The following is a 17,429-nucleotide window of genomic DNA, read 5'->3' on the forward strand; positions in this document are numbered from 1 at the left end:
CCGCCGCAGCCCCACCGGCGCCCTGCGGCAGCAGGTTCGGGCGGCTTCACCTGGGCGGGCGATGTCGGGTACCGGCTCTCCGCCGCAACGGCTGCGGGGCTCGGGCTTGGGATTTCAACAAGTTTCCACCCAGACCGCACCGCCGGGCCGGGGTCAGCCGGGCTGTGTGTCGCGGGGGTCGGTAGTTAATGGGACGGAGAGCTCCTTCTCTGTGAAGGGAAAGTCACCTAAGGAGTGACTCTCTGCACAGAAGTAATCCGTTGTCGGAAGTCAAATTGCTTTTAATGCCCATTTTTTGTTACATCGCCGCCTCTCTGATCTGTTTCCTTTTTCTGTGACAGCCGTGGCATTACTGGAAACTAGGGGTAGGATTTAGCGTTTACTCTGCAACTGCTTTGGATAACTGTCTTTCATGTGATCATGACAATTTTAAACAGGAAAAATATATGTGGATTTAATGCGTCATCAAATTAAGTGCCAGAAAAACCTGAAAACGGCTTTCAAAGGTATCTGTTAACTATAATGAAGGATTTGGAGTCCCAACTTATTTCTTCTTTCTTGTTTTGTAACCTACTACCTATACAGGGAATGGTGGAGGTTTGGGGGGGATAACCAATCTCACCTTCATGTTGTTAAATGCTTTTAAATCAGACTTTTGTAGTCATTCACTCAGCTGGGGCAAGGGACAAGCAATAATCTTTCATTGGATTGTCTTTGTTGTTATTGCCACCTGAAGATTAAGGAAGAGCTTATGTCTTAACTAGTTACGTTTCAGTTTCCATTTCGTGACACAAGTTTGCATTTGTTGAATTTATCTTTGATCTTGAGCGTATTGGGAAGGTTTGACGGTAACATGATCTTTTTATTTAGGTTACCGTAATACTTAATGGCCCATTCAAGACACAGAGCCCTGCAACAAGTATCGTCTCGGGGTGCTCGAAGTACAGATGTGTTGGGTGATGTAGCATTGCAGCTTGGAGATAGCTCTTACAGATAAATTGACTTTGGGGCACGTAGAGGTACTGGCTGCACAAAGTTATGGAGAAGCTCCTGATTTAGGGGAGACGCAAAAGAAGATGTGAGGTGATGAATTTTGAATCAACAAAGTACATGGGCATAAAAGAAGGCCAGGTACCATTAATTTTTTAATCCTTGATCAGCATAATGAGAATGATGGTCTGGCTTGTTAATCGTTATTACCTGGATTGAAATCACCTTTTTACTTCATATAAACGTAACAGTTTTGACCAAGTTCAAAACAGTAAGTTAGTTCTCTCCTGCAGATATGCTTAGTTCTGTTTCAGTGAGTAGGGTTAGCGAGGTCAGTGTGAATATTCATAGCAGTAAAATTAAGTGTGCTGTGCTTACGAAATTGGGGCCTTTGGAAAGTCCTTGCACCTCTTGCTTTTGTAGGGACACATCAGTTCTCCTTGATAGCTGTTGGGAGCTCTTTTGTGTGTATTGTAACAAGTAAAATTGAGTATCAAACTAAATGTAGTTCCAGTTTAACTACCCAGCTGCTATCCCATTTTGCATGTATATTTGTGTGTGCATGCATGCACATGTGCATGAGGGTGGCATTAACGCTCCTGGTTGTCACGGGGTGGGGGTGTGGGGGGGAATTTAAAAATGAGAGAGAGGGGTTCTAATTGCTTAAAGAATCACCTCCGGTTGTATTAGTAATAGAAAAATGATTTAACAGGAATTTTTATAAAAGTGCGACTTCACAGAATTCGATGGCAAGGTTCGCTCTATTACTTAGTACATGGATGAAATGCACACAGGAAAATTAAATCAGAATCAAGCTAAACTTATGTATATAGGGACCGAAAACGTAATAGGGTAAAAGGGAATGTGGGAAAGGGTAAGGGAGACCCTCCCGTTGAGTCACGAGGTTCAGAGAAGACCCCCTTGCTTTCTAAACTCCTGTTGGAGTCTAGGTGCGGCTGGATCGACTCCTAGTCCCAGACTTGGGCAGTGGTTTATATCTAAAGGGATTATGAGTGCAATAGCAGCCTAAAATCCATTTATGGTTGAATAAAAATCATGACAGTAATTTAAGTATAAATTTGAAAGTAATCACATCTTATAATATACTTGCTATAACTTACTTACTATAGACTATTCAGGTTAGTACACGCATGTGCATAAAGACATTAAGAGAAAGACATATAAGAGGGTAAAAGAGAGAAAAAGAGAGAGAGGAAAAATAGGTATGCCTGTTAAAAATTCCCCTCGAGGTCAGTGAAAATATTCATGTCAATGCTTTGGTGTTTCTCTCAACGGGCAAAGGGTCGAGCCTCGAGCGGAGAGAATCAGTCCTGGCCGTGTCGGCTTTCGGCGACAGACCTCCAATTTTCGCAAACAGACAGGAGAGTTTGGGAGCTCCGAGAGGCGTCCCGCTCAGGGGGAGATGCTGGTCCCAGCCCGCTGCGGTCCGGGAGAGCTCCAAGGGCCTCCCGTAGTACCGCTGCTTGTAGGTTCGGGAGGTGATTGACTTTTGCCATCAACACATTGCTGGGATGCCAGCTGCGCTGGTACCATTTCACATGCAGATAAGGGAAACTCCGAGACTGAGAAGAACTCCAAACACAGATAGGGACTGCTCCCAGCCTGTCAGGGGAGGACTGTACTAACAAGGTCTCAAGGTCGTTAGGAGAGAGAACTGGCTGCAGGTTGTTGTGAGAAGTGTCCATCTCTCCTCCCGTCCCCCGCCTCCCTCCGCCGGGCAGCAGGAGTCCTTGAGACGCACAGCAGATCTCCCTGTCTCAGCTGGGGAAGAGTTCCTGGCACAGCCAAGGGTCGCTTCGCTGCCCGGCTCCTCACGCTTGTGCGAAGGGCTGGCGAGCCTTCCCGAGTTTGTAAATCAGCCTGGAGAGGGGCAAAGAAATGCACCACCACACTGGTTTACCTATCTTTTTGCTACGCCAGTTTCCTGACTTTGCTGTCATCGTGAACAAATTGTTTCTTGATTGTACAGCTAACAAAATTGATTGCATTCTTCACTTGTTTACTCATAATAATCTTAGTGAAAAACTACATTTTTTTAATACTTCTTTTTGTAAGTAGTTTTTAGCATAGTGTTGCAATAATCTTTTTGTAGTTGCAAATCAGAAAGGTGTGCTGTTAATTGGATAATGTATAAAGGCACAGTTATTCTCCAAGTTTTGTATTCAGTGCCTATCAGATGCAGGCTGAAATGATAATGATTTGTTGCATGTGTCAAAGTGTAAGACTTGACCTGATAGATTGTTTTATAGTATTTTGTAACTTGTAGATATTGTCCAAAATTTCTTTTAGCTAAAGAAAAAAAAAAAAACCAACAACAAAACCCCAGAGATTTATTTGCTGAAAAAGTATTACCTTTTTGAAAGCTTTCTCAGACTTCTGAGTTGGCATGGATTTACAAAGGGCAAGTTGTGCATAACTAACCTGATAACCTCCTGTGATGAGATGGTGGGCTTGGTGGATGAGGGAGAGCAGTGAGCGTTGTTTATCTTGACTATAGTAAGGCTTAGACACAGTTTCCTGTAAGATCCTTACAGACAAGCTGTTGACGTATGGGTCTGGATAAGTGGACAGTGAAGTAGATTGAAAACCCATGGAATGGTCTGGCTCAAAGGGCTGCCGTTGGTAGCATGAAGCCTAGCTGGAGGGTAGCTGAGCACTGGAACAGGAGTTGTACAGGGCGAGGTTGTGGAGTCTCCATCCTTGGAGATATCCAGAACTCAACCGGACATGGTCCGGGGCAACCTGCTGTAGCTGACCTGGCTTTTGCAGGGGGTTGGAGGGTGTGATCCCATGAACTGCCTGTCAACCGTAGCTGTTCTGTGATTCAAACTCATTTTGTTAGATTAATGATAGGTTAATAAAGCAAAAATATTTTGCACTTCATCTCTTTGTCTAGTGATTCAGAACTAATTCCAAAAGACTCTGAAAATTACTGACAGACCTTCAGAAACAAGCACAATTTAATTGACATAGCAAACTTTACTGACCATTTGTATTTAATAACATAATTGTTTGTTTATTTACCATCTGTTTAAAGAAAGGTGTGATTGTCTAAATATGTGGGTTCTGATAGTGAAAGATTTCTGCAACTCTGGGTAAAGTACTTAATCTTCTTCTCCCTACCTCGTTAATCCTTTTTCTCTATCCCCAAGTATTAAATGGAAAAGGTCATTTGTAATTAAAATTAAAATAATCAGATTTTTATAAAATGCATTGGATTACTCAAATGGATGCCATGATGTAACAGAAATGAGCCTTTACCATAAATGTATGATTGTCTTTATGCAGGTTTTAGGAGGGGTGTTACAATGCTTAACTAATGTCTTTTTGAATGAAGCATTCTGTATGCGTGAAAAATATTAGGCATAAAAACTGCTGTTCACTTTAAATATGCAATCCACTTAGAAGGTTTGTCCTGATGTCATGGATGGCAGCCATCTCTGTACTTATTGGTGGCAAATCTGATTAATAATGTAATTTAAATTCTGCTGAAAATACAGAAAAATAGCATTAACATGTGGTAAACATTGATAGGGAAAGGAATGATTTATTCTTAACCTGAGTTGCTTTGTTTGAAATTTATTTAAAAGCTGATGTTCATTTGACAGCCTTTAGTGATTCATTTTGGAACTGTTACATACTAAAAGCATGTATGATAAAGAAACAGTCAATTCATAGACTTTTTTTTTTTTTGGCAGATTCTTTTGGTGTCCATGCATATCCTAAGGTTAATTCTTTATATGCATGTGCTTTAATTGACATAAATGTGTTTGGAAAGAGCTCTTCTTGGTTTTTACTGTCCTCTGTTAAGACAAAGGTAGATTTACTTATCTTTTTACTTCTTTCCCAAAAGACATGTTCCTCTCTCCTGGCCTGCCTTGTATCCTTCCCGTGCGCCTGGTGTACCTGGATCTGCCTCCCCAAGGGCGGCAGCACGGGGCTCGCTGAGCAAAATCTGGGCAGCGTCATGCTACAATGCTGTAATGGGACATGAAAGTACTGAAGTATTCCGCCAATCTGGCTGGATTTATGTGTACAGCTGACACTCTCTGTCTCTGTTTGGGAGATACCACTGTGATTTGCTCCAGACCAGAGCAGTCTGTAGCACTTAGGCATGCAGTGGTTCTGGAAGTGCCCAGGTAACTGTGAATTCCAGTGTGGTCACATATGGCAGATCAGCAACACAATGGTTGCTTAGTGTTCATGCACACAGGCTAAACCTAAAATAAGTTTCTTTTTGTCACAGAACTGAAATTACTCTCCTGGTTTTGTAGTTCTAGCAATATTACCGATGTTTTAAAGTTATGTGCGCAAACTGTTAGGGCTAGGTGCTGTAAGAGGGTGAAGAAGTTCTGTGCTTCTGTCTGCCTCGTCTGTGCTTTGAAAGTCATCAGCAGATCAAATGAGTTGGGCAGTGTGTTTAGTTGTACTGAAGCACAGTGTTAATTGTACCTTCCGGTTATCTCACCTGGAGACATCTCCAATCCTGTGTTCTTCCTTCCTCTCCTTTAACTTTGTTTTCTACTTATGCAGCCTGCAACATCATTATCCCTGCTTCTTCTTAAACCTTTCCTCATATATCTACCCACTGGAATATATGAGGGCAAGGAAGCCTACATATGTATCGGATGCTGTACTGGCCACAACTGTTTCTCTTTCCCTGCACGCAGGGCATGGAAATGCTACCAGCTAGAGGATTACATCCACTTGCCAGTGACAGGTGCGAAAGGAAACTGGTTTTATTGTCCCAGGGCAATGCGAAGGGGAAAGGTAGCTCTCACTAGCTGCTGGGCTTCCTACTATAAATTAATTTTGTTTGGTTGCTTTTTCTTGCTGTAGAAATCCTGGTTATGGATGCTGTTTCAGGGTAAATAACTTGAGGCTTACGAGATTTAATGAGGTCTTGAGACTTCCCATCGTGACGGAAAGTTGTGGGAAAACTTGAGAAAATTGCCAATAGAATGCTCCTGTTTCAGGAACAGTTTGTATACAGGTGGAGGAAGGTTTGTGATTTTTTTTGCCTGTCTGTTGCTGTCACTTGGAAAGATGAAAGTATATGCAAAAACCAGATGGACAGGAATGCTAATAATTTTTTAAAATACTGGAATTACTTTCCAAGCGTGGGTTGTGGCAGAAGGTAATAACCCATATGATAAAGACTTTGAGTCCTGCTGTGGTTTGTGTGCAGAAGCTTTTTGTTTAGGTGTTGTTCTGATTTGCTGCATATTAATTTTATTTCGTATGGCAGATGAAGCAGAAAAATTACATGACTCTACCTTTAATCTGTTACAGAAACAATTGTTATAAAGCTTTCTGACTGTGCATCTGACCTTTGTCTTTATATCTGTGGCTATCCTACCTAGTCATTATATTATATTATATATATCATTATATTATATTGAATAATAAGCTACTGTTAACTTTAAATTTTTTTCTATGTATCTGCCTTGTAATGTCATTATCAGACTTTGATCTGAAATTACTATTATGTTTTCTGATTGTAATTTGGTTCAGTAAGTTAGCTGTGAGTAGTTTACCATAGCTTACGAGTCCTGAAAGTGCTAGTTAGTATTTAGAGGACTATGGTTTGATCAAGATGTTTACGTGAGTCTTTGATTCAATATTTAATATGTTGTACTTAAGAAATCAGTTTAATAGCTTTACTCAAATAGGAGTTTATCCCAGATTATGAAATTCGCCTAAATACCAGCCTTAAGCAGTGAAGTTGAAAGAGTCACTTGACTATTCTACCAGATTAGCATATTATTTTTAGAGGTTTTGGATCATCTGCTAATCTGAAGAATCACTTTCTCTTTAAATACAAAGAACATAACTGAGATGTATGTATCTATAACTGTAATTGGCTTGTATTTTGACAATGTAGTGCACCTAGTAACAAAAGCATGAAAAAGGCTGAGGTACTCAGTGCCACTTTTGCCTTGGTTTTTACAGGGGAAAATCAAAATCCATAGGACCAGACAGTGGCTGATGTGGTTGGGAGACTGCTCTCTGTCTGGGAGGTCATGGTAATGGGGGGAAGTTCCTGACGACCATGGAAAGTCCTGCATCTGAAATGGCACACAGGCTGGGAGACAACGGGCTGGACAGCAGCTTTGCAGTAAAGGACCTGGGCATCCTGGTAGATAAGAAGCTGTGTGTCCTTGCGGCCAAGAGAGTTGCATGCTGGACTGTATTAGCAAGACTGTAGCCAGCAGGCCAAGAAAAAGAGAGGAAGGATTACAAGGCTGCACTGCAGGACTCTGTGCAGTCTGGGGCTTCCCAGTACAAGGAAGATGTTGATGTGTTGGAGTGATCCAGTAGAAGGCTATCGGGGTGGTTCAGCGTTTGTGTTTGCAGTTAGGTAAAGATAGAGCGGCAGAAAAACAGACATCTAAGATACTTTAGTTTTAATGGGACACCCCCCCCATCTTCATTTTATATTTTTCTAGTCATTGTGTCTGGTGAAACATGCCCTGCTACTCTGGACTATTCTGGTACATCCTCAAAGAGATGGCAACTTCCAGGTATAAGCAGCAGTTATTTGCTGTAGGCGAGTAGCGGAAGAGCCAGCGTTTATTCGGAGGGAGTATGAGAGACTATATGGGTTTGGGATACCAAGTGTCACCTATCAGGATTGTGCAAAGGGACTGAAGAAGAGGGGCTTTGACTCCAAAGATGCGAGTGGAAATAACTTCCTATGACACTGCAAATGATAGCGATGCTGTGATTTACATTGCAACTCTCACCTTATGTAAAAACGAATATGAGGGAGGGAAAAGATCCTTTGTTGTGGGGCAGAGAACGAAAAAGAGAGCCTCTGCTTTTGTCAAGTCTTTTCCCACATCCCTGCATCTGTGTATTTATTGTCTCTGGGGGAGGTAATTTGAAAGTGAAGCAAAATAGCTACAAGTATGCTTTTATACATACATACATTTATATACACACATACACCCCTACATATATGCAAAAACACCAACTCATTCTTTTACTGCGTGTTTGGAGGAAGGAAACTGGGATTCTGGTGCTTCTGGAAGTGATAGAGAAGAACTTAACAAGCCCAATGAAGACAGGGGTATTAAGCAGGAAGAACTCTACTCAGTTTGATGTCTCCATTTTCCAGTTCAAAGTTCCAGTTCCCTTTTCTGCAAAAATAGTTTATTCTAGAAAGGTATAAATAGCTAGAACGTGGGATTTCATTTGTAATGACTCACTGCATGCTTTTTGACCATTTGTCAGTGGTACAATGTTTATTTGCTACTGTAGTTTGTCATCATTGATGTAAAAAAATTATTGATTGTTTACAGACAATAAGTGAGTTTTGGCCTTTGCAGGGGATGTATTCAGTGTTCGCCAATGATAGAGAAGGGTTGTTCTCTGTAGACTGAATTCTTCAGCTGTTAAAATGAGCTTGTGGTACTTCCTGAAAATGAAGTTTTTAATGAAGGCATTGCGGTACCATAATAAAAAACTAGAAGGAAAGAGGTAGTTTTTCTTTTTGCTCTCTCTCCCAAGGGTTGATATGAAATATTCTAAGAATTCTGTTTCTCTTAGATAAAAGTTTTGAAATGTGAATATCTGTAAGCCTTTAGAAAGTATATTGCTGTTAATGTTTTCAGTGCTTTCTCTCATGTTTTTCTGCATGGAAAATATAAAATGCATTAGGCTACTTATATGTGCTAATACTTTTGTGTGTTGTAATATCCTGTATGTTCCTTTTGAAAATTCGGTTTAAGTATATATTTATAGTGCTATAGATTTTAAAGTTTTTATAAATAGTTTGGAAGAGCATTAAACTGACTTAAAAATTTCAAGGAACAATTTTGTGCCCTGCTAGGGGAGCTTCTGTATTTATTCAAAAGTGTAGCCACTTGCATCCCTGAAACAATCAAGTGACATGTAAATATTGTGACTTGGTCCCTGATCTGTGAGCAATAGGAAATGAAAGGAATGAGAAGAGATTTTCATGTTGCTTATCAGGATTTTTACTGCTAGATTTTTCAGCTCTGAAGTTATTGATTGATTGCTTTATTATCCATTAAAACTTAGTGCATAGATGACACTGATGATCAAATACCATTTACTGTCATGAAAAATACCCTTGGAGGAAGTGTGGTCAAACAAGTACTTTTGCGATCACTGCTAACCAACGTGTCTTCTAGTCAGGGGGGTGAGAGGAATGCTCTGTGTGTGTTACTGGCGGGGGCTGCAGTTGTGGCATCTTTCAGGATTAATCTGGGCAGTTTTGCATTTCTAGTCCACAGTAGTGGAGCTGCTAAGGGAGCTTTTTGCAGGTAGCAAGGGGAGAACAGTTTGTAAAGAATGTTGTACCTTGGTTGGTATTCAAGTGCTTTAGTATATATAAAGCAAAGACATTTCTATCTCTCCCCACCTTTCCTAGTGTGTCCTTTGTTTTATTTCATTACAAAAAACAGGTGGTAAAAGAGTTATATGTGTATTTTTGATTGTTTGGTGATTTTTGTTGCCGTTGTTTGCACATTTTTGTATTAAATCCCAACACTTTATTTCTGTTTTTCACTATATTTTTATGGTTATTTCACTCTAAAGGAATAATTTTTTAGAATTGTAGCTCTTGGTAAAGTCACCAGATTCTTTACAAATTTTTCATTATTTTATGGTTCTGTATTGTGATCATCCAGACAGAACAATTGATCTACCATTGCATAACAATTAACACTACATTTACAGGCATGTTTTACAGCTACTAGTTCCAGGGTAGCTTTTAGTATGTTGCAGTAGATTAAATGCTTGATTGTTGGTCTTTATTTATACTTGTTCATTAAATAACAACTCTGACTAAAATAAGTAGTTGTTGGTAAAGATAGTCCAATTGGATGTGAGAAAAGAGTTGGCGTAAAATGGCTCTTCATAGTAAGTGAAATTACTGTTTTTATGATATGGATTTTGTGAAAAACCATAATGCATCTCTCACTTTTCAGAAGTTTGAGGATTGCTATGTCCAGCTGGCCCTGTAAGCTGTTTTACAGTTTGTAATACTTAGCTATTCATTATTCTGCTCTTGCTGTCTTCCCTTCCCCCATTTTTCCATGTACATTATCATGTTCGATTTCTCTGGCTGCAGAGGTTGGTTGCACTAGGAGTATATGCAGCATTTGTCAAAATTAATAAAAAACTACTTTCTTGTAGAAATTGCACTGTAATTTTTATATAGGTGAGAGATGACATTAATTTGTGTTGAACTCCATGTAGTATAGTAAAAACCAATGTTTTGAAATGGAAGGTATTTTTGATGCAGAAAGCACTTGTTTAAGTGTGGGAGCAACCGCTGGGAATGGCCAGGGTAATGTAAAATCAAAAAGTCAAGTTCATGGTTGGTGCAAGCAAGATCTCTGTAGTTGTCTCTGTTTATATCAAATTTGAGTTTGTCTCAAAGGACAGCCGCTAAACCTTGCATGATAGTTTTCAGTGAAACTGAAGATTACTTGATTAAATTCCCACAATTTCCATGGAAATCTGGAGCTCATGCTTGTGCTTCCTCTGGTAAAAGGGCAGGTGGGATTATTTTGTGGTGTGGTATTTGGCAATAGTTGGACAGTGGGTCGGCATGACTCCACTCGTTTGCTAGTTAGTTCCTCGTAACCATTGCTGTTGTCTGATCGGAGTATCATGGGGACATGAAGGGGAACTGGTTGTCGCAGTGGAGAAGTGCAGTTGTAGTGCACCTTAGATTCAGGATGACCTTTATTTTTCCTCTGTCCTAATTCAGAATTTTTTTTCCCCTCTTCTGAAGAGCTGTAAAATAAGTTTACATATCTGTGAACAAATGCAAATATTGCTGGGTTGCTCAAGCTAGAAGAATATGTATGTATCTATAGAAAGACAGGAAAATACATGTTTTTAACAAATGTCTTCAGTGAATCCTGCCTGTGTTTGGTATGTTTATACTCCTCTAAATCAGAGATTCTGCTCTGTTTTGAGCCGTGGTAAGTTCAGAACATAAACCTCCACAAGATAGTACCTAAGGAGCATTTGTTTATTTATTTAACACAACCATTTCACCCATTCATTTATCACTAAATGCTCCAAGCAATAACTTTACATAACTCAAACTTTTACCGCAGTGAACTACAACTCTGAATCCAGAATAAGAGACCCATAAGAAAATGTCAGTCATTCTTGACATATTTTCTCTGCTTGATGGTTACATGTACCATTTTTCAGTTGTTTCTGAGAGAGTAATAGTAACTGGAATGGATCTTTCATGTCTTTTATAAACTCACCATTGGTGCAATCAAAATATATCTTAAATTCTAGCTTTTTTATTTATTAAATGTAGAATGTACCCCAGAAGTATACCCCAAACAATCATGAGCTCAGTCAGTTACCTGGAAAGCAAAAGAAAGTCTTGTATTTACAGTTTCTTTTTCCTGCTCATGGACTTTCTTGTGTTCCCTGCCGCGGCGGTGCAGGCAGGGGGTGCAGGCAGGCAGTCCCCAGAGCTGCTGCTTGCATTGGCCCTTGTCCAGCCGGAGAACTGACAATACATTGACAAGCTCAGTATAAGCAAACTGGGATTCAAGGATTGTACATAATAAAAACGTTTAAGTGGTTGGCAAGCTCAGAATGTTGCTAACAAAAACAGTGGTTTGTTTTGGTGTTTAAATCTTGTGGTAATCCTCTTAACTGTTTTTTATTACTACAGCTTGAGTTTCTATGATGTCTTCGTTCTCTCTGAAGTTATGATTCAAACATGTTTGTTCTCTATTTCCCAGTCACCAAGAAATTTTTGGCTTTGACAGTCTGAAGTGACTTCATAAACATTTTATAGAGAAGAAACATAGTCACTATATATACCATTTTTCAAATAAATTAGAGTATACCATCTCACCTCTTCTCTCAACAGGGAATGCATTCATCTTCATATATGGATTAAATAACATTCTTTAAATAGTCACTTGAAAAAATACAGTGAACTGTGGTAGTACTGTAACTTCACAATTTTGATTTCTTACACATTTTGCAAAAGATACTTTTCAAAGTGGCATGTCCCTACATGTATAGGTATCAAGCAGCATATTCCTATACACACACGTACTTCTGCCAAAATCACCCTTTTTAGAATAGTTTTGAAGTAACAAGCAGCTGCTATATGCCTGATAGTAGGCATCTGTAGATTTGCAACAACCTTTAGTGAAAAATAGGCTCTGGAGCTTTCTCCAGATGACTACACACTTTTCAAAAGTACTGTCACTTTCAGACTAATTTTTTTAAGTTTTTGTGAGGATAAGAACGTGCTAAGTGCAGGAATGGCATACCTGCTGAGATGTAATATTTATTATCTTGATTAAATTGACAGGCGCGTAAGCAAAATGGCAGGGAACAGCCTCGTTCTGCCCATCGTCCTGTGGGGTCGTAAAGCCCCCACGCACTGCATATCCACCCTGCTGCTCATGGAGGATGCGTCGATGATCGTCACAGGCTGCCATGATGGACAAATATGTCTCTGGGACCTTTCTTTAGATTTAGAGGTAAGACTAAAGTCTGTGTAATCTTAGCTTTTTGTGTGTTTAAAGTGTGTATCATTGTTGCCCATATGATTTTATTCTTTGATATTGTAGTATCTATTTTGGTCTTCAGTTCTCTCTATGCCCTGTTTACTTGTCCTTTCTTTCTCCCTCTCATGAGGCCTGGATTGACACAAGATGCTTCCCTTTATGAATATTTCAGATTAGAAAGAGATGTTTTTGCTCTTGAACTTTGTTGCTGCTCCTGCAGTAATTTTTTTAAGTAATTACTTCCTCTTTTCTGGAACTGCTCTAAACTAGTTGTTACTTTCAGGCTTAGCTGCTTAATTGTTTTGTGAAAACAGATTCCAGTGATCAGAAGACTGTACTTAGAGAACTTTTTAAGGTGGTTATTTTATTCAACTATTTTTTTTTCGCATGGTAACTGAAAGAGGAAAAAGGCTTGTAGCAGAGATAAAGGTTGATAATTAATTGTTTTATGCCAGTGGCTGCCCTAGAGTTGAAATCTGCAAGTGTCTGTTTTGAATATGATCTCGTAGTTTGCCTTGGTACAAATTGTTTTAAACTCTTGGAATGGAATAGTAAAACAATCCTTTCCTGTAAAAAAAAAAAAAAAAAAAAAAGGCAGCATGCTTCAGGAAAAGTTTATAATGAATACATAAAAATCTCAGTGTCTGAGAGTTACCCCCATAAATTATGTTTATGTCTGGTATACGTAAAAAGAAAGAATGGGGTAAAGCAACTAGTTCTTTCTAGAAGGGACAAATAAAGGGCAGTTTTATTTTTTATTTTTAATCTATGCATGGGCTTTATATAAACTTATTTATGAATATATAGAGTTGTGAACTATACTTGATTGGGGGGGAACTATGGTTGCAGTGCAACACAATTTTTTCATTCAAATTGGGCCAAGTACAGCTTATGGTTTAAAAATATTGATAGCATGAGTTTGCAAAATGCTTTTTTTTTTTTTTTTTTTTCACAAATTTGCGTGACAGTATTAGGTAGAAACTTTTTTTTTCATGTATTATAACAGCATTCTGTGCAAACTCAAGGTTATATATCCACTGCTATGCTAATTAAATGTGTGTGTGTATTAACAGATAAATATTTACATAATACATAAAATGGAAATCTGGAATATGTATATTCTGGTTAAGTAATAGTGACTATGTTATTTTTACTTCACGTTTTATTTCCCTGATTCTAGATTAATCCCAGAGCTCTGCTGTTTGGTCATACAGCCTCAATTACTTGTTTGTCAAAGGCCTCTGCTTCCAATGAAAAGCAGTATATAGTGAGTGCATCAGAAAGCGGGTGAGTTTCCTGAGGGTTTATTAATATGCAGATCTGTTAAATAATGGAAATTGAGGGTAGAGGAGAGATCAGGTTGTTTACATACAGGATAGTTTTTACTTAGTATGATGTCTATAGATATTCCAAATAGTGGGACTTCTCCACTGTAGATATTGAGTGTGGTGTGAATTTTGGATTTGTGGCCTGAAAGGAGTGTAGGGAAGTGCCCGAAGTCCTGGAGGGCTTCCTCTGTTATTTGTTGTACCGTGGGAGCCAGCGGCAGGACGCCACGCAGCTGTATGTAAAGCAATATGTGGAGCACTAAATGTGATTTATGTTTGGATGGGCAGTGAGATGTGTGGTGTCATTTCCTCCAGTCAAGGAAACTGTGATTTCTGTCATCTTTTTGCTTGCTCGAGTTTGTCAGTTCAGTTGACAGTAGATGCATATTTTGTTCCTTTTTCTCTGCTTATCCAAGATCTGTTTCTTGAGTGAAAGCAAGCTTGAGTTGTGTAGCTTGTTGGCAGGAAATGATGCCTAATACGTGTTTTAAAATGTGGAAACCTGTCACACAATTTATCTATATTTCTGTTGCAGTGTTGGATTTTTATCCTTAAGAAAAAATACATGAGCAAACACATTTTATTTTTTAAGAGGTTTTATTTACTTATCAGAGTAACTGTTTAGAGGGCAGAAGGGGGAAGGATTTTTCATGCAGTTGGCATTAATGGGGATTATAATAGAGTAATTTAAAAAAAAAAAAGTCATACTTTAACTTTTCAATAAAATATTGTTGTGGTTTAACCCCAGCCAGCAGCTAAGCACCATGCAGCCACTCTATCACTTCCCACCCTCAGCTAGACAGGGTAGAGAAAATATAACAAAAGGCTTGTGGGTTGAGATGAGGACAGAGAGAAATCACTCAACCAGTTACCATCACAAGCAAAACAGACTTGACTTGGGAAAAATTAACTTAATTTATTGCCAATCAAACCAGAGTAGGGTAATGAGAAATAAAACCAAATCTTAAAAAACCTTCCCCACACGCCTCCCTTCTTCCCGAGCACAGATTCACTCCTGAATTCTCTCTCTACCTCCCCCGGCAGTGCAGAGGGACGAGGAATGGGAGTTACGGTCAGTTCATCACACATTGTCTCTGCCGCTTCATCCTCTTCAGGGGCAGGACTCATCACACTCTTCCCCTGCTCCAGCGTGGGGTCCCTCCCACGGGAGACAGTCCTCCACAAATTTCTCCAACGTGGGTCCTTCCCACGGGCTGCATTTCTTCATGAACTGCTCCAGTGTGGGTCCTTTCCACAGGGTGCATTCAGTCCTTCAGGCACAGACTGCTCCAGTGTGGGTCCCCTGTGGGGTCACAAGTCCTGCCAGAAAACCTGCTCCACAGCATGGGCTTCTCTGCACAGGGCCACAGGTCCTGCCAGGAGCCTGCTCCAGCGTGGGCTTCCCACGGGGTCACAGCCTCCTTCGGGCACCCACCTGCTCCGGCGTGGGGTCCTCCATGGGTTGCAGGTGGAGATCTGCTCCACTGTGGCCCTCCACGAGCTGCAGGGGGACAGCCTGCCTCACCATGGTCTTCCCCACGGGCTGCAGGGGAATCTCTGCTCCAGTGCCTGGAACACCTCCTCCTCCTCCTTCATCACTGACCTGGGGGTCTGCAGGGTTGTTTCTCTTACATGTTCTCACTCCTTTCTCCAGCTGCACTTTCTGTGCTGCAGCAACTTTTTTTTTTTTTTTTTTTTTTTTTTCCCATTCTTAAATCTGTTATCCCGAGGCGCTACCACTGTCACTGATGGGCTCGGCCTTGGCCAGCGGTGGGTCCGTCTTGGAGCCGGCTGGCATTGGCTCTGTTGGACATAGGGGAAGTTTCTAGCAGCTTCTCACAGAAGCCACCCCTGTAGTCCCTCCACTACCAAAACCTTGCCACGCAAACCCAATACAAATATGCTTTGTACACTCAGATTTTAGTGTAGATTTTGGGCTAATTTATTGAAAAGATACACAATTTGATAAATTACAGGTCAAAGCTTTGAGACCAACTAGTTTTGTCATTCGTAACTCACACGTGTTATTTAGCTTTTCCCCCGTGCCCCTGGGTGTTAGTGGCCATTGGGAGCTGGGGTCCGGGTCACTGCGGCCAGGCTGGCAGCGCGGCGCAGGCAGGACGGGGAAGAGGACCCAGCTTAAACAGCCTCGCAGAGAGAGGGAGGCCCTGCCAAGACAGCTTCCAGCGCTTTCTTGAGCTCTTCAAGACCAGACAGCAACTTAGCAGAGTTGGCCGTGAGCCCAGGCCAGCCCCCCTGAATGGGGAGGATGCATTCCCCTTATCCTTGTATCTACACGCGTACTCTGGCTGGCTATATGAAAGTGAATCCTCATTATCAGCAAGCCATTTCTAGGAAATGGGCCATGGACTTATTCTTGTGTTAGAGTCATTCTGGAAGGCAGGAGCTTTTTTTTCCCCAAAATATGAGCCTAGTTTTGGTTCACGGAGTTGGAGTAACTACTGTTGTTATCAACAGTTTAGAATAGCTTCTGAGTTTCCAAGTAGAGGTATAAGCATTTCAGTTACAAATGAATCATCTTCCTCAATGGACTTACATTGAACAAGATGGGCTGCCCTTCACTTCTGTCCTGTGGCAGGCCATCTCATAATTGCTGATTTTTAGCATCTCTTTCTTGAGTCTTAACAGCACAGGGAACATGCTACCTATTGAGGGGAGGTATAGGTTTAAATGGATTAGGTCCTTTTGCAGACTATTATTCTGGAATAAAAGTAACTATTTTTGAAAGAAGTTGCAACTAGACATCATAATATTCCTTCTTAAACTAATGGAGACTTTGAACACTCTTAGATTTAATGTGGTATGCACATGTAATTTGTTTTTAAAGTATGCCTTTCCACTTTACCTTTTCAAAGTTTGCTTTGAAAAGTTAACATTTCCGACTCAGCTGTCTTTCACTAGTGTCCTGGTTTCAGCTGGGATGGAGTTAATTGTCTTCCTAGTAGCTGGTACAGCACTCTGTTTTGGGTTCAGTATGAGAAGAATGTTGATAACACACTGATGTTTTCAGTTGTTGCCAAATAGTGTTTAGACTAAGTCAAGGATTTTTCAGCTTCTCCTCCCCAGCCAGCAAGGAGGCTGGAGGGGCACAACAAGTTGGGAGGGGACACAGCCAGGGCAGTGACCCAAACTGGCCAAAGGGATATTCCATACCATATGGCATCATGCCCAGTATCTAAACTGGGGGGAGTGGGGCTGGGGGGATCGCTGTTCGGGAACTAACTGGGCATCAGTCAGTGGGTGGTGAGCAACTGCATTGTGCATCACTTGTATATTCCAATCCTTTTATTATTATTATTATTAATGTCATTTTATTATTGTTACTATTATCATTATTAGTTTCTTCCTTTCTGTTTTATTAAACTGTTCTTGTCTCAACCCGTGAGTTTTACTTTTTTTTTCCTGATTCTCTCCCCCATCCTGCTGGGTGGGGGGCAAGTCAGTGAGCAGCTGTGTGGTGGTTAGTTGGGATTAAACCATGACAACTAGGCAGAATATTTGACCTGGAAGTATTTGCAAAGGTATTCCTTCCAAG

The 17,429-nt window shown here is 40.5% G+C and overlaps 2 protein-coding genes across 5 annotated transcripts in view; one reads left to right on the top strand and one right to left on the bottom strand.

The window, feature by feature from the left end:
- The window catches only part of TXNL1 (thioredoxin-like 1), a 25,669-nt gene extending 22,973 nt beyond the window's left edge, over nucleotides 1–2,696 (bottom strand). The window contains exon 1 of the mRNA XM_010583083.1: nucleotides 2,350–2,696. Coding sequence (XP_010581385.1) covers nucleotides 2,350–2,696 — 347 coding nt within the window. The remainder of the gene's footprint in view (nucleotides 1–2,349) is intronic.
- A 9,651-nt stretch (nucleotides 2,697–12,347) lies between these two features.
- Nucleotides 12,348–17,429, top strand: part of WDR7 (WD repeat domain 7) — a 133,902-nt gene continuing 128,820 nt past the window's right edge. For all 4 annotated transcript variants that reach the window (XM_010583046.1, XM_010583047.1, XM_010583048.1 and 1 more), the window contains exons 1-2: nucleotides 12,348–12,518; nucleotides 13,726–13,832. In XM_010583046.1, the coding sequence (XP_010581348.1) occupies nucleotides 12,360–12,518; nucleotides 13,726–13,832 (266 nt within the window). In that variant the 5' untranslated portion in view covers nucleotides 12,348–12,359. The remainder of the gene's footprint in view (nucleotides 12,519–13,725; nucleotides 13,833–17,429) is intronic.

The sequence above is a fragment of the Haliaeetus leucocephalus genome, unplaced genomic scaffold (assembly GCF_000737465.1).
Source record: "Haliaeetus leucocephalus isolate CR32 unplaced genomic scaffold, Haliaeetus_leucocephalus-4.0 Scaffold866, whole genome shotgun sequence".
Classification (NCBI taxonomy): Eukaryota; Metazoa; Chordata; class Aves; order Accipitriformes; family Accipitridae; genus Haliaeetus; species Haliaeetus leucocephalus.